Source organism: Mixophyes fleayi, chromosome 4, assembly GCF_038048845.1.
Source record: "Mixophyes fleayi isolate aMixFle1 chromosome 4, aMixFle1.hap1, whole genome shotgun sequence".
NCBI classification, from domain to species: domain Eukaryota; kingdom Metazoa; phylum Chordata; class Amphibia; order Anura; family Limnodynastidae; genus Mixophyes; species Mixophyes fleayi.
The window spans coordinates 318,156,678-318,176,388 of NC_134405.1; the positions used below are offsets into that span (position 1 = coordinate 318,156,678).

A 19,711-nucleotide genomic window follows, 5' to 3' on the forward strand; every position below is an offset into this window, starting at 1 on the left:
GTTAGGGCCTGATTCATTAAGGATCTTAACTTAAGAAAGTTCTTATTTCAGTCTCCTGGACAAAACCATGTTACAATGCAAGTTTGCACATAAGTTAAATACTGACTGTTTTTTCATGTAGCACACAAATATCAACTTTAAATTTCGGTGTACAAATAAGCTATCAAGTATTTGTATGATACATGAAAAAACAGTCAGTATTTATCTTATGTGCAAAACAGAATACTAATTTGCGCCCCTTGCATTGTAATATGGTTTTGTCCAGGAGACTTAAATAAGAAGTTTCTTAAGTTAAGATCCTTAATGAATCAGGCCCTTAGTTTTCAAATGAAAAAACATTTAAAATGTGCAATCACCCAATCTCTGATAAAGAATTAGCCATGGCAACTGTTGGATATTTTGTAAAGCTGGGTCCACTCATCATCATCATCATCAGCTATTTATATACTCTACAGACGATTACTGGAGATGCGATTTCTGTAACAATTTTACCAACGACTGAAAGTCCCGATGTGCCGATGCATGTGTACACGATTCACAGATCTGTGATCTGCGGCTATCATAACCATCTGCTGAACAGATTGTGTCTCTGCACAATCTAAGTAGATCTGCCTACACTGCTGGTGGAGAGTGTGTACACACTTCCACATCATTCCATCGTTGATTGTGATTTTTAGGAGGTTTATAAAACCTAATCAAATGATACAGTGTGCTTAGGTGCGATAAAACATGATGGTGGGAGTGTACACACTAATGCAATATCTTACCAAACGGTTGTTTATTTGATCGGCACGATGATTGGATGAAAAGCCTGTAGTGTGAAGCCAGTTTAACTTATTGAGGCCACTTGTTATGTAATGTTGTCTGTCTTATCTGTTTATTACATTATGTGCAGGTTCACTGTCTTGTACTTAAGCAACGTCCTGCACAGGTTGGTAGAATCACACACACAGAGTGTTGGTGTTATTGTGCTTTGCTACTTGAGCTTTTTGTCTTATATCAGGACTATTATCATTATTTTGTAAAGGCTATTGGATGTGGCTGCTAGAGGTACATAAATTAAATGATCATTACTTATAGACTAACTTGAAGAAGTTAAAATATACAGGTAAGGACAATTTTCTGTAGAAGCTGAGAATTCTAATCTACAATTACTGAGGGTGTTCTCCCAGCAGACTCACGTGCTGTCTGCCACCGTTTGGTATATTAAAAAGAAAACTGAGTTTGAAATAGAAAAGCATGTTTGTTCTGCATTTGGCAAAGTGTTATTGGTTGGTGTATCTGTGTCACCAACACTCAGAGACACACTGATTGACCACATAACGAGTGCATTCAGCTTCATGTATCATTAACACTGTATGACACAGAATTATTCCAGATCAAACCGTCAGGAAATAAGTGAATAGGTTATCGTGCCTTATTGATATATTTAAAAGGAAGCTGTTCCTCTTGCTCAGACCTTCAAGAGGAACTGCTATGTGTTTTCTGCATTTCCTGTGTATAGTTTGTGAGATCAGTCACTAACATAACGTGTCTTGAAGTCACAATTTTATATCAGGTTACAGTGAAAGGTTTGAAGAGCCTTTTTAGTACAACCTTCCTCCAACTCATATTTTCTTCTCTCTCTTGGTGGTTTTACGGTCTGGTCGGTCACTTACTGTAGTTTAAACCATGGTTATGTGCTAAAAATGTATAAAAAATGTAACGTGAGTTTTAAATAGCTCCAGGAGTATAGCATCTGTTTTCTTTACTTGTCCCCACTGTTTACCCAGACTTAACCCAAGATACATAAGCCAGTTTGTAAACTGTTCAACTAAAAAGGCTAGTAAAGTATAAAGTATAAGGGCCTGCTTGGACTTTTAGTTCCTCAACCCTGCTCCAGCGCATATCATTTGTGATTTTCCCGCATTATATGTCTAAACAGACATTATCATCAGAGCTTTATGCTACTTTATGCAAGTGTGTTAGGTTACTTTATGCAAGTGTGTTAGGCTACTTTATGCAAGTGTGTTAGGCTACTTTATGCACGCGTGTTAGGCTACTTTATGCAAGTGTGTTAGGCTACTTTATGCAAGTGTGTTAGGCTAGCTTATGCACGTGTGTTAGGCTACTTTATGCACGCGTGTTAGGCTACTTTATGCAAGTGTGTTAGGTTACTTTATGCAAGTGTGTTAGGCTACTTTATGCAAGTGTGTTAGGCTACTTTATGCACGCGTGTTAGGCTACTTTATGCAAGTGTGTTAGGCTACTTTATGCAAGTATGTTAGGCTACCTTATGCACGTGTGTTAGGCTACTTTATGCAAGTGTGTTAGGCTACTTTATGCACGCGTGTTAGGCTAGTTTATGCAAGTGTGTTAGACTAGCTCAGTGATGGCTGACCTTTTCAGCTTGGTGTGTAGAAAATCGAAAAAAAGTGTAGCCTTCCTTGGGTCGCGTGTCATTTCAAGAAAAAAATAATAATATATATATATATATATGTTATTGGGTTACAGGGTGAAACCAGATACTGGCCACAAGCAATCTTATGTAGTGTTTTTATTAATAGACCAAAGACTCCATTTCTGGTGAGCCTGCAGGGTATGCTGAGCTGTGTGATTTATATATAAATATTGTATTATAGGATTAAAAAAGTAGAGGAAGATTGCTTGTGGCCAGTATTTTGAGGCTATTTTACGATTAAATATTACAAATATCCATTATAATCCCTACCGTGCCCCAGGGAAGCCAGCCGGTGAAGTCATGTCGGGAGATATGCAAGGGAAGAGCTGCTGCGACCGCGCATGCGCAGCAGCTCCGTTTCGCCGATGGGGAGTTGTACAGCAGCCGCAGCGCTGTCAAAGAAGCATCCGCGGCGGTGCTGTATAAAGAAAATGTTTGGCATGGTACTGGCGTGTCAGTCAAACTGCCTCGGCGTGTCACGAGTGACACGCGTCTCATAGGTTAGCCAACACGGGACTAGCTTATGCAAGTGTGTTAGGCTACTTTATGCAAGTGTGTTAGGCTACTTTATGCAAGTGTGTTAGGCTACTTTATGCAAGTGTGTTAGGCTACTTTATGCAAGTGTGTTAGGCTACTTTATGCAAGTGTGTTAGGCTACTTTATGCAAGTGTGTTAGGCTAGCTTATGCAAGTGTGTTAGGCTAGCTTATGCAAGTGTGTTAGGCTAGCTTATGCAAGTGTGTTAGGCTAGTTTATACACGTGTGTTAGGCTAGCTTATGCAAGTGTGTTAGACTAGCTTATGCAAGAGTGTGAGGCTAGCTTATGCAAGTGTGTTAGGCTAGTTTATGCAAGTGTGTTAGGCTAGTTTATGCAAGTGTGTTAGGCTAGTTTTGCAAGTGTAATAGGCTAGTTTATACAAGTGTGTTAGGCTAGTTTATGCAAGTGTGTTAGGCTAGTTTATGCAAGTGTGTTAGGCTAGCTTATGCACGTGTGTTAGGCTAGTTTATGCAAGTGTGTTAGGCTAGTTTATACACGTGTGTTAGGCTAGTTTATACACGTGTGTTAGGCTAGTTTATGCAAGTGTGTTAGACTAGCTTATGCAAGTGTATTAGGCTAGCTTATGCAAGTGTGTTAGGCTACTTTATGCAAGTGTGTTAGGCTACTTTATGCAAGTGTGTTAGGCTACTTTATGCAAGTGTGTTAGGCTACTTTATGCAAGTGTGTTAGGCTACTTTATGCAAGTGTGTTAGGCTAGCTTATGCAAGTGTGTTAGGCTAGCTTATGCAAGTGTGTTAGGCTAGCTTATGCAAGTGTGTTAGGCTAGTTTATACACGTGTGTTAGGCTAGCTTATGCAAGTGTGTTAGACTAGCTTATGCAAGAGTGTGAGGCTAGCTTATGCAAGTGTGTTAGGCTAGTTTATGCAAGTGTGTTAGGCTAGTTTATGCAAGTGTGTTAGGCTAGTTTTGCAAGTGTAATAGGCTAGTTTATACAAGTGTGTTAGGCTAGTTTATGCAAGTGTGTTAGGCTAGTTTATGCAAGTGTGTTAGGCTAGCTTATGCACGTGTGTTAGGCTAGTTTATGCAAGTGTGTTAGGCTAGTTTATACACGTGTGTTAGGCTAGTTTATACACGTGTGTTAGGCTAGTTTATGCAAGTGTGTTAGACTAGCTTATGCAAGTGTATTAGGCTAGCTTATGCAAGTGTGTTAGGCTACTTTATGCAAGTGTGTTAGGCTACTTTATGCAAGTGTGTTAGGCTACTTTATGCAAGTGTGTTAGGCTACTTTATGCAAGTGTGTTAGGCTACTTTATGCAAGTGTGTTAGGCTAGCTTATGCAAGTGTGTTAGGCTAGCTTATGCAAGTGTGTTAGGCTAGCTTATGCAAGTGTGTTAGGCTAGTTTATACACGTGTGTTAGGCTAGCTTATGCAAGTGTGTTAGACTAGCTTATGCAAGAGTGTGAGGCTAGCTTATGCAAGTGTGTTAGGCTAGTTTATGCAAGTGTGTTAGGCTAGTTTATGCAAGTGTGTTAGGCTAGTTTTGCAAGTGTAATAGGCTAGTTTATACAAGTGTGTTAGGCTAGTTTATGCAAGTGTGTTAGGCTAGTTTATGCAAGTGTGTTAGGCTAGCTTATGCACGTGTGTTAGGCTAGTTTATGCAAGTGTGTTAGGCTAGTTTATACACGTGTGTTAGGCTAGTTTATACACGTGTGTTAGGCTAGTTTATGCAAGTGTGTTAGACTAGCTTATGCAAGTGTATTAGGCTAGCTTATGCAAGTGTGTTAGGCTAGTTTTGCAAGTGTATTAGGCTAGTTTATACAAGTGTGTTAGGCTAGTTTATGCAAGTGTGTTAGGCTAGTTTATGCAAGTGTGTTAGGCTAGTTTATGCAAGTGTGTTAGGCTAGTTTATGCAAGTGTGTTAGGCTAGTTTATGCAAGTGTATTAGGCTAGTTTATACAAGTGTGTTAGGCTAGTTTATGCAAGTGTGTTAGGCTAGTTTATGCAAGTGTGTTAGGCTAGTTTATGCAAGTGTGTTAGGCTAGTTTATGCAAGTGTGTTAGGCTAGTTTATGCAAGTGTGTTAGGCTAGTTTATGCAAGTGTGTTAGGCTAGTTTATGCAAGTGTGTTAGGCTAGTTTATACAAGTGTGTTAGGCTAGCTTATGCAAGTGTGTTAGGCTAGTTTATGCAAGTGTGTTAGGCTAGTTTATACACGTGTGTTAGGCTAGTTTATACAAGTGTGTTAGGCTAGTTTATGCAAGTGTGTTAGGCTAGTTTATGCAAGTGTGTTAGGCTAGTTTATGCAAGTGTGTTAGGCTAGTTTATGCAAGTGTGTTAGGCTAGTTTATGCAAGTGTGTTAGGCTAGTTTATGCAAGTGTGTTAGGCTAGTTTATGCAAGTGTGTTAGGCTAGTTTATGCACGTGTGTTAGGCTAGTTTATGCAAGTGTATTAGGCTAGTTTATACAAGTGTGTTAGGCTAGTTTATGCAAGTGTGTTAGGCTAGTTTATGCAAGTGTGTTAGGCTAGTTTATGCAAGTGTGTTAGGCTAGTTTATGCAAGTGTGTTAGGCTAGTTTATGCAAGTGTGTTAGGCTAGTTTATGCAAGTGTGTTAGGCTAGTTTATACAAGTGTGTTAGGCTAGTTTATGCAAGTGTATTAGGCTAGTTTATACAAGTGTGTTAGGCTAGTTTATGCAAGTGTATTAGGCTAGTTTATGCAAGTGTGTTAGGCTAGTTTATACAAGTGTGTTAGGCTAGTTTATGCAAGTGTGTATAAAAGTGTTCTCTTGGACAAAGAGGCTTCACTCTGGTATGAACATCTTAGCACATTTTTGCTATTTTGCTTTACAGTCTGAATATGCCCACTGCCATTACATAGCAGAAATATTGGTAAGAAATAAGGGAATTATGGGACAGAAACAACAACAGTGGTTCTCTACACACAGGTATTAGTGTGCCTAGGATTAGTAGCACCTTGGTAGAAATTAAGTAAAGTGCTGTAACAAGAGTATTATTATATATATATTATATATGTATATTATATATTCATCTCTCAAGTTTTATGTTGAACAAACATAACATAAATTAAACCAGCGTCAGAGTGCATTTAAATGTTACTATATTTCTCTCTCAAATAGATAACTTTGTTATAAACTCCCTGGAGACTGGTGCTACCGGATTTACTCACCATGACCACCCACGTGACGCTGGAAGATGCGTTATCAAACGTGGACCTGCTGGAGGAGCTGCCCCTCCCTGACCAGCAGCCATGCATCGAGCCTCCGCCATCCTCCATAATGTACCAGGTAGAGTCTTGTTGTGTCAAAACCAGAGAACAAATAAACCTGCGCTCGGTATATCCCATGTTGTATATGGTACCAGCTGCGTGGCAATATAATGCCCATATATGTATACAAAACAAAATGACAGTTGTTTTCAGTGCATATCCTTTATACTGCATATTTGTCTGTATCTAGCAAAATGAAAACATGAGGTATTGGTTCATATTTTGACCAAAACATTTAAGCCTGCATCCCAGCACCTCGTTATATGCAGGTCCTACACTGACCTATATGCTTCAAACACCATAAACATTCAGTTAAAATCAGCTATGCTCACTTCCCAGGTATAGGGGCTTACATCTAGTAAGGGCTGGCTTGTGAGCCACACCCAAATGAGCCTTACATAGGCCTGATGGACATCCGCCAAGACAACATAGCCAATATTTTGAGGCAAAACCAGAGAAAAAATAAAAAATAAGCCTTCGCTCTGTATATCTCATATTATATATTGTACCAGCTGCGTGGCAATAAGTCTTAGAAACATAGAATTTGACAGTAGATAATAACCTAGGGCCTGATTCATTAAGGATCTTAACTTAAGAAACTTCTTATTTCAGTCTCCTGGACAAAACCATGTTACAATGCAAGGAGTGCAAATTAGTATTCTGTTTTGCACATAAGTTAAATACTGACTGTTTTTTCATGTAGCACACAAATACTTGATAGCTTATTTGTAAACTGAAATTTAAAGTTGATATCTGTGTGCTACATGAAAAACAGTCAGTATTTAACTTATGTGCAAAACAGAATACTAATTTGCACCCCTTGCATTGTAACATAGTTTTGTCCAGGAGACTGAAATAAGAAGTTTCTTAAGTTAAGATCTTTAATGAATCAGGCCCCTAGTCTGCCCATTTTTTATTGACATTTTTTAACCTCAAACCCTATTTGGTCCTTTAATCTTTGTAATGATATCCTTATGTCTATCCCACATATGTTTAACTTGCTCTAATGCATTAGCCTCTACCACCTCTGATGGGAGGATATTCCACTTATCCACTACCCTTTCTGTGAAGTCATTTTTCCTCAAATTTCCTGTGAACCTACTTCCCCCCAGTGTCAGTACATGTCCTTGTGTTCTAATACTTCTCTTCCTTTGAAGAATGTTTCCCTCCTGTACCTTGTTCAAACCCTTGATATATTTGAAAGTTTTTGTCAAGTCCCCCCTTTGCCTTCTCTGCTCCAAACTATACATATTACGATCGTTGTTGTGTATTGTACTAATCACAGGCCTACAAAGCCAAAATGAACTGGTATTCCACACGTATTCACCATCCTTACATAGTGCTGTTAATATGTCATTATTAACCAATAATGTCCATCCAAAATCAAGTTATAAGAATAAGTAAGGTGTAAATATATTGCATTTGTCCTTACCTAAATTAATTTTGTCAAGCATGTTTGTTCATCTCCAGAAGTGATTTCAATGGCAGAAATTGTTGATAAAATCAGTTACTGTTCCAAACTTCATTATTATCAGCGATAATATTATTCCAACTATATAATAACTGGAGAAATTTTTATAGACAATAAAAAGGACATTATACTGAAACTATATTACTCTTAAAATGTAGTCAGAGTCACTCAAAGATTTACACTGTCATTGTACGCAAAGGACATCATTGCAATTTGTGCACATTTTGTGCCCTTAATGTGTGACTCGTTATCATGTTTTCAACCACAGTTACTTCACTTTCCACAGAATGAAAGAAATTGTGTTTCAGTGAGATTAAGAAATTAACCTGTAGACATTATATACTGTGCTTAGTAATTTAATTTATGTACTGTAATAGCTAACCATTAATAAGCAATGACAGCGTTAAGCACCATTTAAACAACTATTACTGATTGTATTTATTATACCTCTATGCCTTTATGTGGTACGTAAGCACTGGAGAGGTAGGGGAATCTTTTAAATTGTTCTGTAGACCAGGTTCTGGAGAATCTCCCTATATTATCTATATTATGTTCTCACAGGCCAACTTTGATACCAACTTTGAGGATCGGAATGCGTTTGTAACTGGTATAGCCAGGTACATAGAGCAGGCCACTGTCCACTCCAGCATGGTGAGTATGTGCAGGATGCAGATTGGTTTCTAATGCTCCTAAAATCATTCAAAACTTCAGAAATTGCATTATGTAAAGAAGATTGTTCTGGCTTTCTTTAAATATGCATGGAGACCAAGACATTGTAAGTATTGTCTGTTTAAAAATACATTTGGAAAAAATAAATGCAGTAAAGATTTATGGAAAGACGGTGATAATGTACTTGATAGCATCCTTAACATGGTTGGAATCGGGATTATATAGTCGAGCTAGTCTCATTGAGAAATTTTAGTCACAGCACAGTAAAATAATTGAAGAAACTAAAGCTGACCACACGCGTTTCACATTCTAGTTTGCCCAACCATGTGATGGAACCACTGTTGTGGCTCTGGGCTGAGTACCAGCCTTTTCTCTACACACACGGACATGTCCTCTCTGCGTTCAATCCAATTTTGGGACAACCAATGATCTCACCAATGGGAAACAGCGCCAAGCCTGACTGTACACCCTGCTGGATCAACTGAGATCCAACTGCGTCTTATTTTGATATGACACCAGTGCCGGATCCAGGGGGGGCGATCGGGGCAAACCCCCCCCCTACCAGCACAAGTCCTTTAAATTTTGGTCCAAGACGCCGATCAAAACGTGTGGAGAGGCGGGGCCAATCGCGGGTGGTGGGCGGGGTTTTCCGGGGCCAGCCAATCGGAATGAAGGCGTGATTATGCTAAATCCCCCCCACCTCCTAAAGGTTACGTCTAGGTCCGCCCCTGTAAGGTACAATTGGGGAATGCACAATTTACAAGAAATGATCTAATATGTACGTGTGTGGCAAGTTTAAGCATTCATTAACAACACAACATTATAATTAAACATGTTTGTTTTTTAACATAGTGGCTTTTTTTATTGCATAGCATTGGGGGACAGAAGCCGTTCAGCCAGTGAGCCAAAAGAATCATATGTATGGTAGACAGAGAAACTGACAAAGACAAAGAAAACTGGAATGTTCACCAAACAAACAAGTTAGAATCAGTACAGGAATAAATGTAGACTTGGTGAAAATTCAGTGTTAAGGACAGGCAACGCTTTTATACATATCTGTAATAACGTACAACAGGGGGTATAGTATCCTCTTAACATACATTATCCTAATGCACATTAAAGTGGTGACATCAGAAATCTCTGGTTATAAGTGATGACCTCACAACACACCATTTATAAGATGTTGTTTATAGGAGTTTATTCACAGAATAGCAGTGTTTGTGAACAGGAGCTGTCCAGCAGTTCTGAAAACAGATCTCATTCCCCGCTGTGTGAAACATTTAGGGCTAGATTTACTAAGCTGCGGGTTTGAAAATGTGTGGATGTTGCCTATAGCAACCAATCAGATTCTAGCTGTCATTCTGTAGAAAGTACTAAATAAATGAAAGCTAGAATCTGATTGGTTACTATAGGCAACATCTCCACTTTTTCAAACCCGCAGCTTAGTAAATCTAGCCCTTAGTATGATAACCTCAGTTATAGGGAGAACTGTAGGAACCAGAGTCTACATAGTATTGAGCACTGACCATATTATTATATGTGTGAATATATTGCTGACATGATTATGTTACAGAATGAGATGCTGGAAGAGGGACAGGAGTACGCTGTCATGTTGTATACATGGAGGAGCTGTTCCCGAGCCATCCCACAGGTGGGTGTAAGCAGAGACCTGCACACTATTCATTGTTCCCTATTATTCTCCATTCCCTATTATTCTATATTCCCTATTATTCTTTATTGTTCTATATTTCCTATTATTCTCTGTTATCTATTGTTCTCTATTCTCTATTATTCTCTATTGTTCTCTATTCCATATTATTCTGTATTATTCTCTGTTCCCTATTATTCTCTATTCCCTATTATTCTCTGTTCTCTATTGTTCTATGTTCTCTATTGTTCTCTGTTCTCTATTATTCTCTATTGTTATCTATTCCATATTATTCTGTATTTTTCTCTATTCCCTATTATTCTCTATTCCCTATTATTCTTTATTGTTTTATATTTCATATTATTCTTTATTGTTCTCTATTCCCTATTATTCTCTGTTCTCTATTGTTCTCTATTCCCTATTATTCTCTGTTCTCTATTCTCTGTTCTCTATTATTCTCTATTCTATATTATTCTGTATTTTTCTCTATTCCCTATTATTCTTTTTTGTTCTGTATTTCCTATTATTCTTTATTGTTCTATATTTCATATTATTCTTTATTGTTCTCTATTCTCTAATATTCTCTATTCCCTATTATTCCCTATTGTTATCTATTCCCTATTGTTCTCTATTCTCTAATATTCTCTATTCCCTATTATTCCCTATTGTTATTTATTCCCTGTTATTCTCTATTCCCTATTTGTCCACCTCATTGTTCTGACACTGCTGTGTTCCAGTCACTCTCTTCCTCTTCAGACATCTAACCCTCTTTAGATGTTTGACCCCAATGACTACTTACTGTTATTAATTTTATCTTTGTGGCCTACTCGGCCTTAAAGCATATCTATCGCCTAAACACCGTGGAGGCAGCCATTTTGTGAGCTCCTAAAATATTGAAATGAATACGGCCAACATTAATACAATGTAGACCAGGGCCTCTAGAATGTTATTCAGGAAATATTTCCTCGATGTCACTGGTTCCTTCCCTGCAGGTTCATAGATAGTGGTTTAGCTCAAAAAATGGCTGCCTATACTATGTGCCGGTGACAGATACTCGTTAATTAAAGTCCCATTCACATAATGCTGGTGTGTGAAACTTTTATTTAGGAAAAAAAAGCTGATTAAACAGCAAAATAAAAATTATTGTCTAATGTTCCATTGAAGGTAAAGTGTAACGAGCAGCCAAACCGTGTGGAGATTTATGAGAAGACGGTGGAAGTCCTGGAACCCGAGGTCACCAAACTGATGAAGTTCATGTATTTCCAGGTAAGATGCTGCTGGATTCTTGTGTAATAGTGAAACCAGTAGGTCAGCCACATATCCGGGCTCATCTAGGTCTTTGCCTTATTAGCCCCCTTTCTCATGGAACTTAATGTGTTCACCAGAACCTAGTTGTCCCCAGGTCTTGTACACAAAGCTATCGTTACTGACCAATATGGGTACAACTAGGGACCAACAAAAGTGTCAGGCCGTAGGCCTACTGAGGACTACAATGAAGGAGAACACTAACCGTTATTAGCACTACTGAACTAGCAGGTGCGGAGTCTAACGTACCCCTGGTATTCGCCGGGGACCCCCGCAAGGAGGTTTGGACCTTGCTGCAGAGGGCACGCAGGTCACGGTCCTACTAGCCAGTTGCCAGTGTAGTGTAGAAGGATCAGACGGTCCGGGTCAAGCCAATCGGGAATGCAAGGTACAAGGGAGAATCCAGAGGAATAGTCAACAAGCCAAGGTCGCAGGAACAGTATGGGTCAAACAGATAGAAGGGATGGTCGCCAAGCCGGGTCACAACGGGAGAGCAGGAGCACTGGGAGAAACATCTGGGAAGCTGAGCAGGAAGAACCAGGAACACTAGGTGCAGAACCTGTTACTCTGGCACCCTATTGGCGCCAAAGCCAGGTATAAATAGAGCAGGATTGGCAGTGATTGGAGGAGCCAGGAGGCAGCACTCTGGAGTGAAGGTAGCTTCCCGTTGCTAGGCAACGGGAGGGCGCATGCGCCCGACAGGCAGCTGAAGCGGAAGCAGCAGCGCGTCTGTTGCTAGGCAACAGAGCGCAACTGCCCGGAAGACAGGTGTCCGTCCCCGTCTGACAGGGGATCAGCAGGGACGGCGCCTAACAAAAAGAGTGAGAGATGGTCTCGCCAAGGCATAACGCAAATGATAAGGAGCGATACAAAGTCAGCAGCAAAAACTCATGGTCATAACGCCCATTGTTGAAGGCCATTTTACACTTATCCTCCTGTCTGAAGTTTTTAGCTATATACAAGCGTGGGGACCTCCATCTTTTTAACAGCAAGGGAATAAAACCCTTACTATAGGTAAGGTAGGAGTGCGAATGGAACCACATTTAAGATTGTCCAGAATATGTTCCCTCCCTGAGGAAGTGGTCAGAGGACAATGAAACGTTGGCACCGGCTGATCTACTGACAGGTTAAAGACCTTCTGCACTGCAGAAAGTAGAAGAAACATCCAGATACACTTTATTAGGACTGGTAACTGTCTACTGCATTGTGGTCGTACTTCAGGTCTCATTGTGAGTGTGATTGCTCATTATATAAATATCGCTTTACAAATATTATAGACTATGAGAATTGTTCTCATTTTCAGGAAGCAGATGTATTGTTGTTTTATATCCTGGGAGCTATTTATTGAAGAAGAATTTCAACTTTAGTGTTTCATACTGTTGGTTTTTACCTCTAAGAGGAGGCGAGTGTGGCACTATAGCCTTAATCTATTTCCAAAGCATAAAAAAGGAGTAACTCTGCAACTGGGAAAAACCATGTTGCATTGGAGGGGGGGGGGGGGGGTAAATATAAAATGTGGGAAACAGATTTATAGTTGGGGTAGGGCATGTCCTAGATCAACTTTAAATTTCAGTGTAAAAATAAAGCTATCAAGTATATGTGTGCTACATGAAAAAACAGCCAGTACTTAACTTATGTGCAAAATAATAAACTATTTTGTACCCCTTGCATTGTAACATGGTTTGTCCCTTAGAATATTTACTCCTTTTTTCTTGCCTTATTTTCCTTAATGAATCAGGCCCTGTGTGTCTGTTATTGTCTCTTTATTTGAAACTACTATTGAATGGCCACAATATATTACTGCATAGCCTTGCACTCAGGTCCGGACAAGCCATAAACCTTTCCTCTAGGGGGCATGTCAAGTACCAATAGGACAGTCATAAAGTCTATGAAGTGGTAATATTTAAGGTTTTCGGTAAATTCAGAAAAACATGACGGTATACTCTACAACGAGACAAATAGGACGTTTTCGGAGACAACATGAACTCTACTTGGTTATCTCACCCATCAGTCAGAGGTTTAGGCATCATGGAAGAACCAGGACTAACTGACGAATTGGAGAAAAAAACAGACATAAGGATGTTTTTTATAAAAATGTAGATGACCTGCGGTCAAATAAATCTCAGGGGTTATGAAACAAATCACACTGTCCTTCAAAAGTCTATTATCTAAGGATAAAACATCCAAATGGATGTTCAGTAGGCACAGTAGGCACAAACTGAATACCTAAAACCTTAGCAAACTAGTGAACGTAGATCAGCATATACATATATATTGTGTCAAATTTTTGAAAATGTACGACCTAGATGACTTTCTACGGTCCCATCTAGATGCACAACTCGTTGCGGTCTAGCACAGGCACAGAATTGGGCACAGGCAAAGCTAAGATGACACTGGACGAGTTATTATCTTACAAGCGTTCTTGCTTCTAAGAAACTGAAGGATGGTTAGTCCAATTAGAGCTTTTTCTAATTGCTCTCCATCTGTAGCTCATGTAGCAGCTTCTACACATGTTAGTAAATGTAAATATTTCATGTTGTCAATATAGAATAACTGATGGTCGTATGTCTTACTCAATGTTTAAAATGAAGCCCAATACGTTATTTACAGAAAGTTTGTCCACACAAGGGCTGATCATGTGTCTCGGTCCTCTCATCATCAGGTGCTCAGGCCAAGTGACCATATCACAGGGCGGCCTGTTAGTGCAGTCGGTAGATGGCTTCATACTAGTCCAACAGTGGTCATCTGGTGACCAAATTTTAAGACATGTGCAAAAATGATCCATTTGGTTTCGATTGGTTCCTTCTTAGGCTGGGTACACACTACAGAAAACTTCTCCCTCTGCGATATCTTTAAGGATTTTACCCCTGATCAGCATGCTGATTCATGTGTACACACTATACACGTTTTACACGATTTACCATCGGCTGAAAAGATCCTGACTCAGCACACTCCATAGAGATCTATGGACACTGCCGGTCGTGAGTACATATAGTGTATATGGCAGAATCGGAAAGACATCGTTCCATCGTTGAATGAGATTTTTAGTCCGTTTATAGAATCAAATCAAACGATACAATGTCTTCTAGAACGATAAAACATGATCATTATAGAGTACACACTAATGCGATATGAGACCTAATGGTCGTTTATCATTTGATTACCCGGTGATCGAGTGAAAAGCCTGTAGTGTGTACCCAGCCTTAGACCTTTTGGGGCCAAACATACAAAAATATGTCAGTATTGGTGCCAACACCACTGCAGTTGTCGGCATCAATAGAGTTGGCCATTATTGAAAAGTATTACCTGAATGGTGTTAACTCTATTTTTTAAACTGCTAGGAAGCTAACACTACATCATCACAATTTAATTTTGTTATTTTTTTTTTTAATAAAAAGAAAAATCAGTTTGTTGTCATTTTAATGATCAATAAGAGCACCTCTTGTTGTTCAGGCTTTAACCCTCATAGTCTGACTCTGCTTCTAGATGTATGTTTAAGCTGTATTCCTTGTTGTGTTCTCTAGCGTAAGGCGATTGAGCGGTTCTGCAATGAGGTGAAACGGCTGTGTCACGCCGAGCGCAGGAAGGATTTCGTGTCGGAGGCGTACCTCCTCACGCTAGGGAAGTTTATCAACATGTTTGCGGTACTGGATGAGCTGAAGAACATGAAGTGCAGTGTGAAGAACGACCACTCTGCCTATAAACGGTGAGGAGACTTTGATCAATTTTTATGGTCCATCCATAAAAAAAAAGAAATGCGAACTGCGTCGGGTCCCACTCCAAAAATTAAAACTATAACACTATGATCTCAAGGTTTCTCCAGACAGTGAACAACCACTAAAACTCCTGGTGTGATTGCACTCACCTGTTAGCAAGTATTTAAAAAGAAAACCTTTCAATTCTGACAGAGATGATTCTTCCAGGTCTAGTAACTTCTCCAGATTATCAAAAAAAATTCACATAAAAATATGGAAAGAAAAATTAGAATCTAGCATAATACCCTTATTTATTTCATAATAAATAAGCATTATACACTGACGTAAAGAAGGTAAAATACCTGCTGGGGTAAGGAAGATTTTCCTACCAGACCTGTGCATCCCAGGTGTCCTCGGCTCTACCTCTCTACAGAAACAAAAGTCCATCAAACTCTCTATTGTTTGAAGAAACAAACTGAATGCAATTTCCTGGAACTAATCATCTGTCCTGGGAACGGAGGACAGGATAACTGAAAGTGGTAAGTATCCAGGGCTGTAACTGGAAATACTCAGTAGGGGTAATGAGCCAAGTATAAGAGACGGTGGCTCAGTGGTTAGCAGTTCTGCCTCACAGCACTGGGGTCATGAGTTCAATTCCCGACCATGGCCTTATCTGTGTGGAATTTGTATGTTCTCCCTGTGTTTGCGTGGGTTTCCTCCCACACTCCAAAAACATACTAGTAGGTTAATTGGCTGCTATTAAATTGACCCTAGTCTGTGTGTCTGTGTGTCTGTCTGTGTGTCTATGTTAGGGGAATTTAGACTGTAAGCTCCAATGGGGCAGGGGCTGATGTGGATGAGTTCTCTGTGCAGCGCTGCGGAATTAGTGGCGCTATATAAATAAATGGTGATGATGATGAAGAGACCTTGCAGGGACTTGCGCAGTCAGAGGAATCTTAGGCTTGGATGAAGCGGACTGCCAGACCAGCTTCAGGGCCCTTTGGGGCAAGGGTTCTTTACCGCCCTCTGTTGGGTGGTTGGGGGTTTGCAGGGCACAGAAGGATCATCTTCTAGTGCATGAGTAGAACCCTTTCATACGTTGCGCTGTGTCTGATTTTTTTTATATAAGATTTTGTTGCTGTATTGATTTGTATCATCCCTTTCCTCTCCTTCGGTATCTTTATCCCTGATTAAGTGTTTGAAATGTAAATGAAAATATATATGTAAAAAAAACCAACACAATACTACCTGCAGCGAGTGCAATCACATCGGGAGTTTTGGTGGTTGTTCACTGTCGCTGAAACATTTGAATTTTTGACACAAAATTGCTGTGGTTTCTGTTGTATGTTATTTATATCCTTGTGAGTGACCCTCTGAACTATTGTTTTATTATTATTTTTGGACATAAACTTTTTTCCTCACACATTGTTTTCACGTTTAAGGAAGATTTGCAACTATTCTATGGATCAGATGGGACAGCGTCTTTTGTATAGCCATCGACAGCACTTTTAACCCTAGTGCTGCTGGCAGACTTGCTGGCACAATACAGTAAATAAATACATTTTTATTGGTGATTGCCTCTGTTTATATTCATTCATATGAACTTTACTCAACCCATTGGGTTTTGGATTTTGTTTGTTGTGGACAGAACTTTTTAAATTTTTGTTCCGTGAATAAATATTTGTGTATTTTTACATTTCTCTCTGTGACACCATTCTTACACATTCATTGCACCAAGAGAGAATCTCTCTAAATACATTTTTAAAACTGCCGCTTTCCCCTCCCAAACAAATTAACCGTAGTGCTGCCAGCCAAGGCTGGTACTAGCAAAACTGGGGGCGACAAAAAGCGTGTGGTTCCCCTGCCATAGTGACAACCAGGCTGGATTCTATAGAGAGATGGGGTCTGCTGGCAGCACTAGGGTTAATGTGTTTGGGGGTTTGGAGTTAAGGTGTTTGTTGAGGTGTGTTTTCTGTCTTTTATTATCCATTAACTATTTCAGCATTGCCCTTTGAATGTCGACATTGTAACTGTCGACATTACTACTGTCAACATTCACAATGTCAACATTTTAAACATGTGGACAGAATGAATCTGTCGACAGATTCGCCGTTGCCATATCGTACCCAACCACACTTTAATAACATGATGCAAAGGGCACAACTGTGCTGTCGCCCATAGCAACCAATTACCTCTGTTAATTCTAGTGCAAGTTATGCAAAGGATAGCTAATTTCTGATTGGTTGCTCTGGGTTACAGCAGACTAGCGCTTTCTCCACCATGTTATTCAACCTTATTTTGTGTAAAAAAAAATACATAATTCCTTTCATAATAGGAAAAAATTAACGTTTTTTAATTATGATATTATGCAATATGAATAATTGTACTATTATTTTATAACATTTAACAAGAATATGTAGAATTTAAATACAGTAATAATATACAATTCATTTCAGTAATTACATATACAAAAGACAATATTGGGAGGAAGAGAAGCGTACAGGTAGATACCACTGAATGAAATAAGTCCAAGGTCAATCTTGGTTGTGTTGTGTATTGTAAGTAGATTGCGACACTAGCTGTGTGTGTTGGTAGCGAATTCGTTATATCATTATTATTATATTTACTCTCATTCGCTTGCAGTGCTGCCCAGTTCCTAAGAAAGATGGCCGACCCTCAGTCCATCCAAGAGTCTCAGAATCTCTCCATGTTCTTAGCCAACCATAACAGGATCACCCAGGTAGATACTCTTTTCACATTATGATTACACAGGTGATATTATAGGTATCCACGTCTCCCAACTGAAAACATTTTACACCCCATTATGTTTTATTCTTTATATTCTTCCCCGAATCCTACTTTTTCCATCTCCCTCCCGTTTTCTCCAGCCGTTCCCGCAACCCTCCTAAATTTGACTTTACTCCCTGTCATTATTTATCAGACCCCTCTATGCACTCTCTCCTATATACCTATAATGTTTTTCCTATTATCCCTGACGATGTCTTACTGCTTCCTGTAATACAAGCCCACACACGTGCAATCTGCTTGCATGATCATATCTACTTATGCATGGCCATCCTAACACCAGAGGATTACAGCTGGAACAAGGATGGCAGCAGACGGTCTGATGTGAATATCGATCTTGTATGTTTCTGTATAACATGTGTTACTACAGCGGACTTCCCGGAATGTTTAGAACGTAACGTCATTGTGTTATTGCCCTAACAGTGTCTGCACCAGCAACTTGAGGTGATTCCCGGGTACGAGGAGCTGCTGGCCGACATTGTCAATATCTGCGTGGATTATTATGAGAATAAAATGTACCTGACACCAAGTGAAAAGCATATGCTGCTGAAGGTAAACTGTTATCAGGGACATCATAGGGCCTCATTTAGAGTCGTACGCAAAGTCCATTTCAGGCGCATTGTGCACATTTCCACTGCCGCGCATGCGCAGGAAGCATCAGTTCCGTCTGCTTTTCAGACCCAGTGTAAACTTGCGACAGCTTGCGTCTCAGTACGAGGGAAAGGGTGGAACACGGAGTTATGTAGGCGTGACCGTGAATAATTTAGATACTATGGGTGACTAAACGCAAAAACTACCCTAGGCGGATCAAGACGCAGGCGGAACACACGTCAAAAAAGACTGAAAAAGTGCGGCAGGAATTAGGTGGCAGTAGTTAGTTAGCTGCAGGAGCTGGTCGCAACTCAGTAGGGTATTACGAGTGGGATGCAACTGGGGTTGCATGCCACCATGCCTTCCACTCCTGCTTTTCCATGTACGTCTTAGATGCACATTGCGTCCGACTCTACATGAGGCCCATAGTGAGCAATTGCTTTTTAATGGTGGCTGGAGAATGTGGTCACATCATATGTTTATTAGGTCCTGTTGCCAAATGACCAGATTTGCAAAATGTGTCTGTCCTTTTTAATTATTGCTATTATTTTAAAAAAGTGAAGCATTGAAACTTTAGTGCAAGGTTTTATCCACATTAAACAATAACACATTTGCCCTCCTTAAAGGATAAGTAATTGTGTGAGGTAAGTATAATAAGTAAGTCTCACTTGCGCTGCCTCCTACATTATTATTATTATTATCGTAGATTTGTAAGGCTCTGCAGCGCCGTACAGTAGGAAAGACAAGGACATATATAAAACAAGACATATGTAAGACAAGAACAGACCAGGTAGACAAAATAAATGCATACATGAAAACAAAGGGTATGAAGGACCCTGCTCATTAGAGAGTTTACATTCTAAGTGGAGGAGGGCACAGCTGAAACAAGAGGAGCGAGTGTGGCTCAGAGTATGGAGATTGGGATAATTGTGAGGGTGCATTAGTGTGATAGTGTTATTGAGGATAAGGTCACCTCTAAAAAAGAGATGGATTTTCAAAGAGCAGCTAAAGATTTGAAGGCTGTGGGAAAGTCTGATTGAGCATTGTAGGGAATTCCATAAGTGGGGAGCAGCACGGGAGAAGTCTTGTAGGCGGGAGTGAGAGGTGGTTATCAGAGACGAGACAAGGTGCAGGTCAGAGGTAGATCTAAGAGGGTGTATGGGAGAGTATTTTGATATGAGATTTGAGATGTATGCAGGGGTGTTGTTGAGGGCTTTGTAGGTAAGGGTGAGTAATTTGAATTGGATTCTGGAGGACACAGGGAGCCAGTGTAGGGATTTGCAAAGTGGAGCAGCAGATGTGGAG

General features: G+C 39.8%; 1 protein-coding gene across 3 annotated transcripts in view; it reads left to right on the plus strand.

The window, feature by feature from the left end:
- Positions 1-19,711, plus strand: part of CYFIP2 (cytoplasmic FMR1 interacting protein 2) — a 67,810-nt gene that overhangs the window by 14,067 nt on the left and 34,032 nt on the right. For all 3 annotated transcript variants that reach the window (XM_075210146.1, XM_075210149.1, XM_075210147.1), the window contains exons 3-9: positions 6,074-6,241; positions 8,255-8,344; positions 9,936-10,013; positions 11,175-11,276; positions 14,840-15,021; positions 17,654-17,750; positions 18,239-18,367. In XM_075210146.1, the coding sequence (XP_075066247.1) occupies positions 6,125-6,241; positions 8,255-8,344; positions 9,936-10,013; positions 11,175-11,276; positions 14,840-15,021; positions 17,654-17,750; positions 18,239-18,367 (795 nt within the window). In that variant the 5' untranslated portion in view covers positions 6,074-6,124. The remainder of the gene's footprint in view (positions 1-6,073; positions 6,242-8,254; positions 8,345-9,935; positions 10,014-11,174; positions 11,277-14,839; positions 15,022-17,653; positions 17,751-18,238; positions 18,368-19,711) is intronic.